Below are 15,080 nucleotides of genomic sequence, written 5' to 3' on the forward strand. Positions count from 1 at the left end.
GAAATTCAATTACTGCAGCCTCTCCTGCAGCATGAAACGTTCACATTTACCTCCACTCCGTGTTTACCGACTCCACCAACAAGAAAATAATAAAAACAGGGCGAGACAGAAGGGATTTTAAACATTTTTTTCCAAAGTTTCTTCTACACAATTTCATTTCATAAGAAAGACATGAGGTCTTGAAGTAGTGCAGCTTTTTCGTCCGATATAATCGAACACAACAATTACAGCAAGATCAGATTTAAAACCTAGAATCATCCACACACAAGAAAAGACATTTTTATAAAAGGATTCAACCCACTCTCACTCCCACTCGATCACCTCAGAATCAGCTCATTTTATATAAAGTACAGTAACTTCAGTATATTTAATGTTACAGGCCCCTCGACGTGCATCATGGCATTATTTTTCCAGCATTTTTGATCTGTTCAAATTTCACAAGAACATATACACATTTAAGCTCTGCTCAAAACTGCAACAGAGCCAAATATACACCCAAAATCCAGTATCCCTGGAAAGCTCCAATCTGATTTAAATTGGTGACAAACATAAATAACATGTAAACCTGATCAGGTGAGTCTGAGGTACAGGTGGGAACATCTGGTTCATATATCGCTAAGAGAGGACCACTGATCTCGATGCACTGAAAGTTAATTTGTCGCATTATTATATTTCTAAATCATTATACACAACATGTGAACTTCATGCATCTCTGTTGGCATGTCGAAGTGTTCTTGGGCAAGACACTGAATCTCAAACTGCTCCCACACAGTACTGGAGTGTAAATGTGTGAGATGGTGAAAAAGTGCTTAAAGGGGAGAGAATAAACCAATGTATGAATGTGGCTCAGAGTGTTAAAAGTTATTTCAACTGCAGAAGGAATCACGACTAGAAGATAAGCCTGGTATCCAAATGTAAGGAAAAAGGAGACTTTTCATATCCTAGAACTTCTTTTTTAACAGACCGCCTGTCACGCATGGTGATAATGTCCCTTGGAAGTTTACCCAAAGTGCACATTTGAAAGTTTTCACCAGCGAATCATCAGAAAACAGATCAATAGAAACAAGATTTACTCTTCAGATTTACACCCACTCAAAGTGCCACAAACTGATTTGGCTGCAGTTTTTAAAAAACTATTTAAATGTGCTTTTCAGCCCTGATAACGTCATGTGTACTCGAAGCTATGAAAGATCCAAAACACTAAAATACTGGTTGAATTTTGCCTGGTTTCATTAAATATACCAAAGTTACTATATACTTTAAGAAAGTGTTGATTCTGAGGGGGTCAGGTGATTTTAAAAGATATGTTTTTTTGGCATTTAAATCACAAACAAAGCACTGCAGATTTGCAGAAGATTTTTAAATAATGCAGTCGTTCACTGAGAATGACATGTCTGTATAATCCTTTATTCCCGATCAGCTGTGGCTGTCCCAGTTCTAGTCAACGACCAGCGTGCTCCTCACGGTGGGAAACAACTCGAAGAAACCCTGAAGAAGCGAGAAGAAGCAGAAAACAGGAAGTGACAGCAAAGTTTAATATCACTAAGATTTTTTAAAGTAGATGAAAAAGCACAATAACAGGTAAAAATATAACCTAAAAAAACTGTCAAATGCCAGCAATGAGATCACTTAATTTGATTCTTATGCCACAGCTGGACGGTTCAAACCTGACATATTCTGACTAGAACCGTGACAAACGGATATTTCGTTGTCAGCTCAGGCGCTCATGACTATTTATCTCAGTAATTTAGGAGTTGACAAGTAGACATACATTAGTAAAGCACCATGGAGGTTCTCAAAATATTAACAATGTAAAGAGAAATGTAAGTTTATAAAATGTTCAATAATTGGCTTATACAGGCTTAAAAATGACTGAACAGCACCCAGATTGAGAGCCTTGGTTTGAACAGACAGAAAGATAAAAAATTGCATAAAGCGCTTTTCCAAACTCAAATAAACAACAGCAAATAAAACATGGCATAATCAATAAAAAAAGGTTTAAATCAATTTAATAAAATATGTAGCTTGTGCGGTGTAGCGAGGATGGGGGCGATGTGGTGTTTTGTTTCGATTGAGATAGCAGAGATGGATGGGCAGCGGCTCCAAACATGAGGAGTCCAAAGCATGGAAGCATATATATATAAAAACATAAAATGGGACCAAGGACTAAGCCTTGGGGAACTCCACATGAGAGGTGGCTGAGGATGAGGAAAATTCTGTCTTTACAAGATAAAGGGATCTGTTTGATAAGCAGGAGCAAGGCAAGAGACGTCTCCATTAAACAAAAACCAAAAAGCCAAAAGATGTAAGACAAAGTTAAAGTGTTACATCTGAGAAGTTGAGGCCAGTGTCTGTGTGTTAAAGTTTATTTAAGCAACTTTCAAAAGTAGCTGCAGACTTACGACAAAGTACTTAAACAATGATAAGAACAATTAAAGTCAGTTGAGTTTTACCATGTAACCATCACTTTTGGTATTTATACTTCATTAATCACGTCCTTTATAGAAAACATAAATTTACAAGGTCATGAATTAGGGGAGACACACAAATCTTACCTAAGCAACAGAGAATGTTTGGATCAAACTGCTGATGAAGCTGCCAGCTCTTGCAGGAAATCCAAACTTTATGAAGCTATTATGTGTGTGAATTCAAAAGTAAAACCAGCTGGTCTATTAATTAGCTCTACATAATTCACACCTAATTTGATCTGTTACCTTGAAAAGGGTGGTGCTCTGCAGGACACTGGATGTACAACACATCTCCCTGATGGAGTGCATGGAGAGCTGCGGGGAGCCGATGTCCACCACGGGGACGCCGAGACGGGCCGCCAGGATTGGACCGATGGTGGTTCCACAGGGGCTGTCGTTACGGACCATCACGTCCTACAAGAAGACCAACAGGAACTCTCAGACTATTAAGTTAGAGTAAAAATAAAAACTGCCTCTAGTGGGTATTAAGAGGCACTGCAGGTCTAGGAGCAAGGAAAGGTGAAACGAGTTACACTATATATAAAACAGCAAAGTGCATTAATAACGCTCATGAATTGAAATGAGAATAGTGTAAATAAATTTGGTGTGACCACCTTTATTCTTCAGCACAGTCTGAACTCTCTTACTCAAGATTTCTTGTCATTTCTTTAAGTAATCGATAGTTTTATATTCCTGCCAAGTCTTCTTTTGTCCTCCAATTCTCCAGTTTCCTCAGATTTTTTTAGTGTGTCCTTATATGTCAAGTTTTCAGCTAATAGCTCTTTAGGAATCACCTTGTTGGTACAAAAATATTATTTTATGTCCGTCAAACTGTGTTAACTTTGGTATTTCATAGATTCAAATAAAGAAAGGAGAACAAATAATGTGCTTTTGTGACAGGCTGCTAGTAACAGATTGCATTTAAACTCGGTCCTTTACCCAGTGGTCCTTTTGTCTGATTATTTTACAAATACATTCCACTTCAATAAAATGACATTCTTGGGTCGATCCATTTGTCACATTTTATTTTATTGTTTAAATCGAAGCTGATGCTGCCACATAGTCTCTTCCTCACAGTGAGGGATACAGCTTATTAACGTAACACTAGTATCCATTGGTATCAGTACTGGAACTGGAGAAGCTGGATCTTTGCAACTAATTCCAGGACATAACATGTAAACATCTGGAAAAATCTGGAAATGTGATTTTACACAAATACTGGTATCACAGAAAACAAGCTGAGTTCTTCATGAATTACAGTGACATAAACGCCGCCGTTTTAATTCCTGTTTCTTAACTTTTACTGCAAACAGTCTTCTACAATCACACAAATGCCATCACTCAGTTCTCAATTTACCTGCAGCGGCACGTTGACCTTGCTGGCGACCTCTCTGACAACGGAGGCGGTGACAGCCGTAGTTGCGTAACGCTGGTTGCTGTTGAACTTGATTACCGGGCCCTGAAACAAAAGGAAAAAAAAAAAAAAGAAGAAAAAATATCACACAGGAAGTCAACCACCTGATGAGTCTCCTAAACTTTAAATAGCAATTAAATTGACTCACCTTGTGAAAAGCCGGCCGGTGGTTCTCCTCATGTTTCTCCCTGAGAGGAAACAAAATTAAAAACATATCAAACTAGAATACAAATGAAGACCAGCGATTACAGGTTTTATCTGATCTTAATGATCTAAAACGCCTTCTTTTTCTCGAATGACCCTTTAGTGCAAATGTCTGAGAGCACGTAATCTCATGCTGATACTGACTGGTAGTTGGGGTGCACGGCGTGCGCCATGTCAGCGCTGATCATGAAGGAGAGCGGCGCCGCCTGCTGGAAGGCGGTGAGGTTGGAGGGGGAGGAGGCGAGGCGGCTGAGAATGAGCTCTGTCAGGTTGGACTGAGCGCCCTGAGCGCTCTCTGATCCCACCTACAGGAAACAGGCCACACTGTAAAAAAAATACACCCAGGTAGTTTCACCTGCAGGCGATGACATCATTCTTCATCGCTCTGCTGGTTGTTTTCATGTTTTTTCATGTGAGATATCCAGAGCAAACAGCAGCTTCGCATCATCTCAGAATCACCTGCAGAGGAGCTTTTAATGATTATTATTATTATTACTGTTTAATTATGAGACACTAAAGCTGCTGTTTGCCTGCTTCTCTGGTATCCTGGCTGCCCCACACTGGCCCAGTCTCCTCTCTAAAAGCTTGGTGGACTCACCTCCTCGTTGTCGTACAGAGTGATCATACGGACGTTGGGATCTTTAGCCAGAGAGTCTGCTGTGCAGGACTCCATCAGCCCCTGAGCAAGAAAGAGGAAGTGAGGACTGAGAAACGCGGCTCGGTGTGATTAAAAACCTCCGTCTGCTTTGTGAGATATGTGAAAAACATTTGGGAGAGTCTTTGTGAGGAAGAAATTAGCACGAGTTCATTTAACTGAATCCCAGCTTAATGCCAGTTATTTACATTTTCATTCAGAGCATTCAAATGTTAAAGCTTTTAAAGTAAATCTTTCCATTATTTTTAAACTAAACAACAGAACAAAACACATTTGCTGCATTTAACGGTGAAGAACTATAAATAAACTGAAAATATACATATAAATGTTTTTTTTCAAGCAGTGGGAACAAAATGAAAGACACAAGAAGAAAAAGAGAAATAAATCCTTTTTCTTTTTCTGGCCTGGTAGTAAAAGTGAAATTGTGCTTGCAGCAGGTGGAAAAGCGACTGACCCGCAGGGCGCAGTAGCAGCTGTGCAGGTTGTCCAGACGAGGAGAGTAAATGAACTCCTCGTACACGCCTCCTAAAGCCTGCAGAGACAAGAGAGGAAGGCGCCGACTCACGTTTTGTTACTAGACTTACAGAACATAAACGGTCAGATTTAAAAAAAACTTTAAACTCTGTTCAATCTCATATACATAACTCACACTGGTACAAAGAGACTGTAAGTACCATCATAACTCTCCACTGTTTCAAATATAGTCACCAACGCTGCACAAATTTTACTCCAGCAAGTAGTCCCTATCAAACATGCCTGGAATAAGTGAGCAGAATGAGAGTCTGCCCTTTCGACCCTCTTTCATAAAACTGTTGAGGAGTTTCATTTAAACCGAGGCTGGAAGTCTCACAGAGTCCTCGAGGTGAAAAACAGAGTGTGAGGAGAAGCTCCTGTATGCCTTATAGTGTGTTTGAATCTGGAAGACTGCTTTCTCTCATCTGATCAATATCACTAAAATTAGAAATCCTGTCTCAGAATGATGCTGAAAAAAAAATAACTGGTACATTTATTACTTCATTGTAACATCTTATCATTATGAAGCTGTTCTAAAAGCTCTCTGAAAAGCCTCCGGTTGATCCCAAACACCAAAGAACTGAATTTAAAATCCTTCTTCTCACACACACTACTCTGAAAAGCCTCAAGTCCCCATCATTTCTTTACATTTTGCTTCCAGACTTTGCTGTAATTTTGAAAGTGCTTGTAAGCGACAATTCTCCCAACTTTCTGAAGCTCTTTCAAAGTGTTTCTTTGGACAGTGGTTGCTTTTTCAGTCCAGTCGTTGTACCTTACCATTTTTAGTTAATCCTTAACGCTGACCTATGAATCATTCAAGCATGAAAAGGGTACCGTACTCAATTATCAACTTAGCAAAGAGCCAATTTTGAATTGTATCTTCATGCAGAAAAACACAATTTGTTACCATTTCTTTAGTTGAATCTATGAAAAATCCCAAACACAACACAGTTTGACAGACATGAAATAGTATTTTTCACCAGCGCGGTGATTCCCAAAGAGCGGTTAGCTGAAAACTTGGTGTCTCTCAGCATGGTGTGCAGCGTGTCCTTAAAAAAAAATAAATAAAAATTGAGGGACCCGTACAAGTGGAGGACAAAAAAAAAAGAAAAAGAAAAAAAGAAGTGGCATATTTCTGCATGCTTCAATAAATTGCTGCGCGCATTTCATACGTTCTTAGCAAAAATATAAAGATATGAGGGGTGACTCAAGACTTTTGCACAGTACTGAATAATCAGAGCCCATCATTTCTTGTCTAAACTGTATCACATCAACAGAGCACTTCGCTCTCAGACTGCAGGCTTACTTGTAGCTCCTGGATATTTAAAAGTAGAATGGGAGGCAGAGGCTTCAGCTTTTAGGCCCCTCTTCTCTGGAATAAGCTCCCAGTTTGGACTCAGGAGACAGACACCATCTCTACTTTTAAGATTAGGCTTATAAGCTTCTCTCTCTCTATCGGTAGGTCTTTACAGTATGAAGCACACTGCTGAGAACCGGTGCTCTAAAAACTATACTCAAATTAATCTAACTTACTGGAATAAAATCAGAGCCATAGAAGCTCCATCTCAACTTGTTTTATTCACACATCTGAAATGAAACCTGACATAAGATGTTTTAGAGTTTTAGTCGCTTTAAGTTTCTCTGAAATGCCTGCAGAGTCAACCTGAGCTAACTGTGCAGACATCGCTCTCCTTCCTTTGTTGTGACAGATACTTAAGCCTACTAATGCAATTGATGGCATTTTCAAGCTAAATCTTGAGTGTGCCCAAGCCTCAGTCTGCCTTCATTTATCAGTTCGTCCACATTTCTCTTCATGCTGGTTCTTCTTGGCAGCCAAACACATGATCATTTTGGATCTACTGACCTGATTCAAACAAACTCTGCATGTGTTTGTCTTGGATTCTGTGCCAGCTGTCATAAAACTGATTAAACTAAAGACATCGGCCGACCTCCTGGGATCATCACTGCATTGAAAGTGACAGGAAGTCAATGGTTTACTCGCGGACTCACCGCAGGCTGCGTGTCAGCCAGACACAGCTCAAAGTCCAGCAGAGCTTCTGGCTCGACTCCCAGCTCCGAGCACAGCACCTTCACCAGCGCTGGGTGGTGTTTCTCCGCCTGAGGAAGGGACACAAAGCACAACGCAGCATCTTTAAGACTCATGTTCGTGATGTCAGCTGAAAGGACGCGGTTTATCTTTAGCTTTCAGACACCAAATCTGATAGATTATCTTTTCTTATTCCAGAGATTACTCAGGCCTCAAAATGATCTAAATATTCGGCATTTCCCAGCTTCTGCAGGCCAAGGTATCTCAGCATTTCAAGGTATCTGAAAGAGCTTTTAATACCAATTTTTTACCCAAATTTTGGATGAATGAATGTAATCCCATTCAGGTCTTTTTACAGATCTGTAGGTTGGGGTTACCGTGCTGGCAGCAGAGGAGGCGTCTCCAGAGGACGCCGAGCCTGTCTCCAGTTCCTCCTGGACGGCAGTGGCGATGATGGGCACACTGAGACAGATGAAACATACCGACTATAAACCAAAGCTCATCTCAAAGTCACATCAATGATGAACTAAAAGTAGCATAGAAAAGGCAATGACACACAGGCTTCCCTGCCTATCTATGACATCACGCAGATCCAAGGGTAGAATAGAAGCCCGAAATAAAGTGTTCACGGGGATTAGGTTTTATTATTTGTGCCTGTGTCCATGTTTAATATGAGCTTCCACTGTAACAAATTCAATAAAAGTGGTGCATTTCATAGAAGTGTTGCATTTAGTAACTGACAGGTGGTTCTCCTTGTTGGGCCCGAAGGAGTCGTTGATGTCCCGCTGCAGGTGGATGGCCAGGTGAGGGATCCTGAGCAGAGGCCTGGAGACGTGAACGAGTCGATTCACCAGCTTCCCGCCACTCTGAAGTAAAAAATATGGAGTTTCCATCATATCAAAAGGACATTACATAAACTAACTGTGGGCCACATTTAGCTCGGAAAACAGGATCCCAGTTTACGGATCTACATTGATTTGTTAATTATTTTCTGGCCAAAGTTGAACAGGGATTCCTGCATGCACACATTAAGAGGAAATCAACAGTATGGATCATGTAATCAGAAACAGTTGTGAATATGTCACTGTTGTCGAAGCTCCTACTGATTGTTATATTGTTTTTTTTCCTCAACGGACTCAACAGAAGATGATCCCACGCTGCTTCAATAATGTTAAGATGACTGATAGAAAAAGAAAAACACACAGTGGAACACTAAGGTCTTTGAAAAAGGTATTGCCTGTCTGAATTTTCTGAATCGTGCAGCTGCGTTTTTGTGATGTTTTGCTGTAAAAAGCGATTCGACTACTCATTTAAACGGGTTTACTGCTGTGTCACAGTCTGGCTCGAGCTGACAGCTGTAGGCGAGACATTTAGCCTCTCGTCCTCAGTGGTGCGCTCGATAAATGTCATCAAAAAAGCAGCACCGAAGTTTGACATTTTATAGAGGAATGGGTCAAAGCTGATGGTCAGGCTCCGCATAGAAAGCAAAACAGTTTCCTGATTAGAAAGAAAATGGCTTCATGTTTTTGGTCATAAATTTACATACATTTTATTTTACAGAAAAATAGCTACATATTTATATCAAATTTAAGACCAAAACCTTACAATTGAGCCTTACAATGAATTTAACATTTCTGTATGTTATATTCTGTACAGCTTAAAAAAAAAAAAAACAAACCCCAAAGAAAACCAGACAGCACAGATTTAATAGTAAGCCACAGAAGTAAACATAAAAACAATCACGCTACCTTGACCATAACGCGGCCTGCGATGGTGAGATCGCGGTCAAACCAGGTGTTCCAGATTCCGCCGCCGTAGCACTCCACGCCGACCTGCAGGCAGCCCTGCTTGGTCCTCTTAGACCTCGGCTTCACCTGGAAGCACAAACACAATCAATAATCTCACAATCAAAAAATAAACACAATCATGATTTTTCTTCCCTTCTTTTGGTACAAAGAATTTGGATGAGGTTGCCTCAGTTTTCAGATTATTCTAAGACCTTAAAATGACTAAAACAAAACCATGTTGGTTCTCCAGACAGACGCAGCATTTCCTTTGGCGTCCACCCTTCTAAACATGAGAGGAAGAAGCTGATAGTAAAATAAAAACCATTCCTCATGACTCTCGGCATCGGCTCAGCTTCACTCTCCTCATGTTTCAGCTCCTCCCCGCTATGGTTTGGCTTTGCATCCAGAGTGGAAGCAAAGAGCTGATACAGGTGAATGAGTGGGCGGAGTCTCACCCTGAGGCAGGGGCTGTCTGTGTGGGCGCCGATCATAGAGAAGCCGTTTCCCGGCAGGTAGCGTCCACCCACCGCAAAGGCAATGAGGCTGGAGAAGTTCCTGGTCACAAAGTACTGCAGAGAGAAGACGGGAAAGACGGCAAATTTATCCCCATTATGGTCTACCTTGAAGCAAGTCCACCAATCAGAAACAACCTGCTTGTGATTGGTAGATTCAAATGGAGAGAGCCAATGGAAAACTATTTAAACAGCAGTTAACCTAACACACATGTCTTTGCACTATAGGAGGAAACCTACAGATGCACATTTTTCAAAATAAAAGCTTCTGTTAGGAAGCTATTATGACAGGAAGCATCATGAAATTCAGCCGTATGCAGATAAATTAAATACCCCCACTTTATTATAACTTAACAGAAATCTCAAACACATTTTCAAAATAATGTGTTCTTATTCTTTTTCAAAATAAAAAATTCCGTTAGTTACAGAAACTTGTCAGGATGTGAAATGAAAGTCAGATATTCAAAGCAAAAGACCCTCAGCTGTTATAGAAATTCACCAGAATATCATAAAGGGTCATTTTTTCCTAAATAAAAGGTCCCCAGTTACTTTTGGGAAATTATGAGGACATTCAGACATATGCAAAACTTTGAAAATTAAATCCTTTGATTGTTGCAGAAAATGAATAAAATTATAGAAATTCACCAGGATAATTTTCCTTCATATTAAAAGTCTACCTGACATACACATAACACACAAGGTAAAGGACTTCAGGATGTTAAAATACACGTTTAATTTTCAAAATAAAAGACCCTTAACTGTTATAGAAATTTACCAGGATACTTTAAAGGGTCTCTTTTTCCCAAAACAAAATCTAATGTCAGATTTTCAAAACAAAAGCCCCTAGACGTTTACAGACATTTATCATGATACTTCCAAAATAAAAGCCCTTGGTTAGTTAGTGAACATGGTCAGATTTTCCAAATACAAATTCTGAAATTTCAGCATATACAGTTGAGAGTGCAATCTTGTGCGAACCATTTAGATTTCCGTTCTACTACTTTTTACCCCACCTTGCTGGCTGGCTTGATGTCCCACTGCTCCGTCTCCTTGAGCTCGATGAACCCAGCCTCCAGCAGTTGCCGGCGACATTCTTCAACCACTGCAGGGCGAGAAAGCGGAGGAAACATGAAGTTTATTTGGTTTTGTTAAAGTCAAAGTGATCTATGCAGTCTGACTACATGCCTTACTGTCAGTGCTGGGCGTTGTTTGTCATGATTACTTTTCAACGCTGATTAAAGTACTGAGACAACAGAGTGAGTTTTAGAGACCTCACTGTCACATTTAACTACTCCTCAGTAAATCAATGGGAGCTATTTTCTACTTTTCAGTTGTTTTTCAAACTAGTGAAAACTCAGATTTTGTTAAGCCTAAAATGAGGTAGAGATGAGTTTCAGAGCAAAGACATGACTTTAAAGTGTCTATCTCTTCTCAACCAAGTGTGCGAAAGCTATTTAAAAGATGCTACCAATTCAATAATTAAATTACCAAAATAAACCAAAAAAAAGTGCAAAACATTATTACCTTTTGCACTTCATTCCCGTTAAGGAACTGAAAAAATATTTTAATTCTTTGGTTCTTTATTTGTTGTTGGGGATAGAGTTCAGAGGGCAAAGGCTGTAGACATGATGAAATATCTGTTCCATCTCAATCTTATCTCTCTGGCTCAAAGGTGATCTGAACTGCATCTCAGCTGGTTAATGCTGAAACATGAGGACCCGTTTATGCTCTGATTACAACAGAGAGACACTCGCCGTCTTTCCTATCAAACTCAACCTGCTGCCTTCTCTTCACTGATTCTCACTGGTTTTAAAGCACAAAAGCAACAAACTGTCAGCATAAAAAACTTGGTGGGAGGAAAAACAGGTGTCAAATTTAAAATTACACCACAAAGAAAAGAGTGGCATACCCTGGACTCCTATGATGCATGTGTCATGTACAACATACTGAACTGGATGGTATGTGACTGGACCTGCTTTACTGAAGTTGTTTTACTTTCAGCTGCTTGTTAAACAAACTTTATTAAATGAGAAAACTTTCTCTTTAGAGACAGAAAATAAACCTCAGTTTCCAGCTGTGCATTTATTATAAGAGCAATGGTAAATTCAAATAACTGCTTAATTTTTCAATAATTTCAATAAAAATAATTTTCAATAATAATTTCAATAGATTTTTGTTAATTTAATGGTGTTTTTTTCTTTATTACCTGTTTAAGTATTTTCCATGTATTTGTTTCAGTTTTTTGTAATTTTACCAGTTCTTTCTCAGAATTTTCCCCTTTTTTAATTTTGCCAATTTTCTTGTAAATGTCATCTTTTTCCTCATGAATTTGTAGGAGGATTTTTTTCCTAATGCATTTTTTATTTTTTTCCATCTTGCTAGAATTTTATTTATATCTTTTCTTATGAATTACAAGTTTTCCTTGTAAATTTGGTAGTTCTTTCCCTCAGAAATGGGTGGCAATGTTTACCACATGCACATTTTGTGTAAATTTGCAATATTAATCTTGAAATTTCCAAATTTCTTTTCCTCAAATCTTTAGCCACCTCATCCAGCTCCTTCTTTCCCCCCCATTTATTCATTTTCCTTCTGTGGCTCTAATGTACTGCCAATACAAATATGCCAGTAAGACTCTCAATAAGCGAGCTACAACAGCCATGCACCAGTAACATTTTTAAGAAGTTGGACTTTTCCTTATTATGCTTACTATGTACTAAACATGGTCGCCGAATTAAAAGCCTGCTTCTGACAACACGGAGAAGGTTTGCAATAATACTTTACCTCATATAAACGGGTGCTGAGCTTCAACAGGACTTTAAATTCAAAGATTTATAAACGGAGTTTGGTTCGGTACAGTTTGGAACTTGGATAAAAAACATTCAACGCTGCCATGTACGTAAGTTCCGTATGATACATATTTTATTACATTTGAAGGGATAAATCCAGAGTTTTGCAGACTTTACCGTGATACGGAGACACTCCTCTGTTGACAAACTGCAGAAACTCTTTGGCTGCTGACTGCACGGCCTCTTTGGAGCTCTTCATGATCAGCGACTAAAGGGGGGAAAGTACAAAAAGTGTGAAAACTGTGCGCAATAAAGAATAACTTGATCACAGTAAACGCGACAGCAAAGCTAGCAAGATCTTAGTAATCATGACAAACAGCTAGCGCCTAATTTCAACTTCGGACTGTAAGTTGAGTTCTTATGTAGGATCTGGTTTTGTCCGATAATGGAACTAACTATATTTTGCTAGCTAACCTAATCAGGACACCCCGAGCTTTCAACGTCTTCTTCGTCACTCTTTTTTTCTTTCTCTTTTGCGACTAAAGTCAACACAGTTGTAAGTGAGGAAGCACCGCCTCCACGTGACGGATCCACAGTAATCATTGTTATGGCACTTACCTGCATTAACCGGACTTTGATATTCTGAAAAGGTACAAAGAAGACGAGCAGCGACAGATTAGCTGACAGCGGCGGAGAAAGGAGCAGAGTCACAAACAGCGCAGCAGCGACACCCAGCGGCCAGGAGGCGCAATGGAACTCTCACAGGACTCTGCTTTCAGACTAATTCCTTCATTTAATTATTAATATCAGTCATTACACTTTATACTGGGTCACTTTTGTGATATATTTTACTTTATTATACCCTGAATTGAAATTTTTAGGTACACTTTGCTAGTTCCAAATTGGAGCCACTTTTTTTTGCCTTTGGAGCTGCTTCAATGCTTCATAGCATAGATTCAACAAGGTACTAAAAACATGACAGCATCACACAGATGCTGCAGATTTGTCAGCTGCACATCCATGATGACAATCTTTTGTTCCACCACATACCACAGGTGCTCTATTGTTGACTGTGGAGGTTATTTTAGTACAGTTAGCTTATGTTCAAGAAACTAGTTTGACATGATTTAAGCTTTGTGACATTTTCTCCCTCATAAATGCAGCTCACTGGATATTTTCTCCTTTTCTGACCATTCCCTGTAAACCCTAGAGATGGTTGTGTGGGAAAATCCCAGCAGATCAGCAGTTTGTGAAATACTCAAACCAAGAACCATGCCACATCCACACTTAAATCACCTTTCTTCCTCATTCTGATGCTCAGTTTGAACCTCAGCAGGTCATCCTGACCGTGTTTAGATACATTTGGGAATTGCTTTAATATTATTGGCTGATCAGATATTTGTGTTAACACCCACACTGCTACAGAAAAAATCAGCACAGCAATCAGCTGTTTTAAAATAATACCAAAAGCAGCAGCATACAGAGGCTTCAGATACTGACAAGAGCTTAAACTAAATTCCTAAAATCCATCATTTTCTGTCTTTTTGCAGTGCCAATAACAGATTTAAAATTGCAATGCATTGTTGAGATTTGTGTGTTTCATTAAGCAGACTAACAGAGCCAAATCACCCTCTTTTTTTGTTCTCATTTGGTTTTATTTTCTATCTGGAGACCTCTGTGTTTATGCTCCATCCCCCCACCATGCTGCCATTCATCACTGTATCACCAGGGGAACCATCCTTATATAGTCCTGAACACCAAGGGAGGAGGAGGAAGAGGAGGAAAGGCAGAAAATGCTGTAGAGAGGTTTACTTCAGCTGTCAGCTCTTGAGGAAGCCCAGAGGGATGAAAATACATACTCACACATTAGCATTCAGACTTTATTAATAGATGTGAGATCAGTGGAAGTGCTGAACACATTCAGATCGTATGGGATTTAGAATAGTCTTCACACAGAAAATCACAGGATAGATCAATTAGGGAAAGCTTACAGTTATGTTTTAAAGTTAGGCAACCTCTAGTGGCCAGAGTGACAAAGTGGTTGTGAAATATATGTAGAGTAGTTACCTTCAGACTGGACTGGATAAGTGGTAGAAAATAGAATAACTACTGGTTCTTAGATAGTTGGTTCTTGTTCTTGTTCTAGTTGCACATTGCCAAAGTTCCTTCAAGGCCAAATTTGATCAAGTATTTTTTTGTGTAATCCTGCTGACAGACAATAAACAAACCAAACAAACAAGCAAAAAACAAAACAAAAAAAAACTTAAAAGAAAACTTAGAAAACTCCAAACAGCAGTAACGTCACTGAAGTCTTTCCACCGCTTATGCCTGAATGGTTGGATGGATGGTAAGATGCACTTGAAACTCATGAAATGGCAGGCAGCAGGAAGGACCCAAATGCAGAACTCAAAACACAGGGATGAACTGGAGGAGGCTGCTTTATTGCAGTGGCACAACTTACAATACCAAACTAAAACCTAGAAACTAATAACAAAAAACTGGGAAACCACGGCCGGTGATTCCAGGGGGTACGACAGGAGAAACCCAAAAAGCAACACTGACAGAAAGAAACACAGGGCTAAAATACACTGAGGGATAACGAGGGAATGGGACACAGGAGGAGAGCACAGCTTGGACTGATCACACTTGACGAGACTAAATGGAGTCAAGGCTAGAAACACAGACGTGAGACAA

The 15,080-nt window shown here is 39.5% G+C and overlaps 1 protein-coding gene across 2 annotated transcripts; it reads right to left on the reverse strand.

Annotated features, from left to right (window-relative positions):
• Window positions 1-112: 112 nt before the first annotated feature.
• On the reverse strand, window positions 113-13,139 carry LOC120746068 (aspartyl aminopeptidase). Of its 2 annotated transcripts, none has more exons than XM_040051292.1 (15): window positions 13,005-13,139; window positions 12,564-12,654; window positions 10,614-10,702; window positions 9,544-9,657; window positions 9,050-9,175; window positions 8,043-8,167; window positions 7,679-7,763; window positions 7,265-7,372; window positions 5,196-5,273; window positions 4,685-4,765; window positions 4,231-4,391; window positions 4,031-4,070; window positions 3,826-3,927; window positions 2,715-2,882; window positions 113-1,488 (listed from the first exon to the last, which is right to left on the reverse strand). In XM_040051292.1, exons 1-15 carry the CDS (start codon window positions 13,008-13,010, stop codon window positions 1,438-1,440), a joined length of 1,425 nt encoding a protein of 474 aa, XP_039907226.1. In that variant the 5' UTR covers window positions 13,011-13,139; the 3' UTR covers window positions 113-1,437. The 2 variants fall into 2 exon arrangements, with proteins under 2 accessions (XP_039907226.1, XP_039907227.1); XM_040051293.1 differs by lacking the exon at window positions 13,005-13,139 and adding an exon at window positions 12,861-12,992.
• Window positions 13,140-15,080: the final 1,941 nt, after the last annotated feature.

Source organism: Simochromis diagramma, unplaced genomic scaffold, assembly GCF_900408965.1.
Source record: "Simochromis diagramma unplaced genomic scaffold, fSimDia1.1 OVJJ01000107.1, whole genome shotgun sequence".
NCBI classification, from domain to species: Eukaryota; Metazoa; Chordata; class Actinopteri; order Cichliformes; family Cichlidae; genus Simochromis; species Simochromis diagramma.

Coding starts and splice junctions, on each gene's coding strand:
- LOC120746068 (XM_040051292.1), bottom strand. Junction 7,373..7,678: donor CCTCCTCTGCTGCCAGCACG/GTAACCCCAACC, acceptor TCCCTTCCTCAG/GCGGAGAAACACCACCCAGC. Junction 4,392..4,684: donor CTCTGTACGACAACGAGGAG/GTGAGTCCACCA, acceptor TGTTTCCTGTAG/GTGGGATCAGAGAGCGCTCA.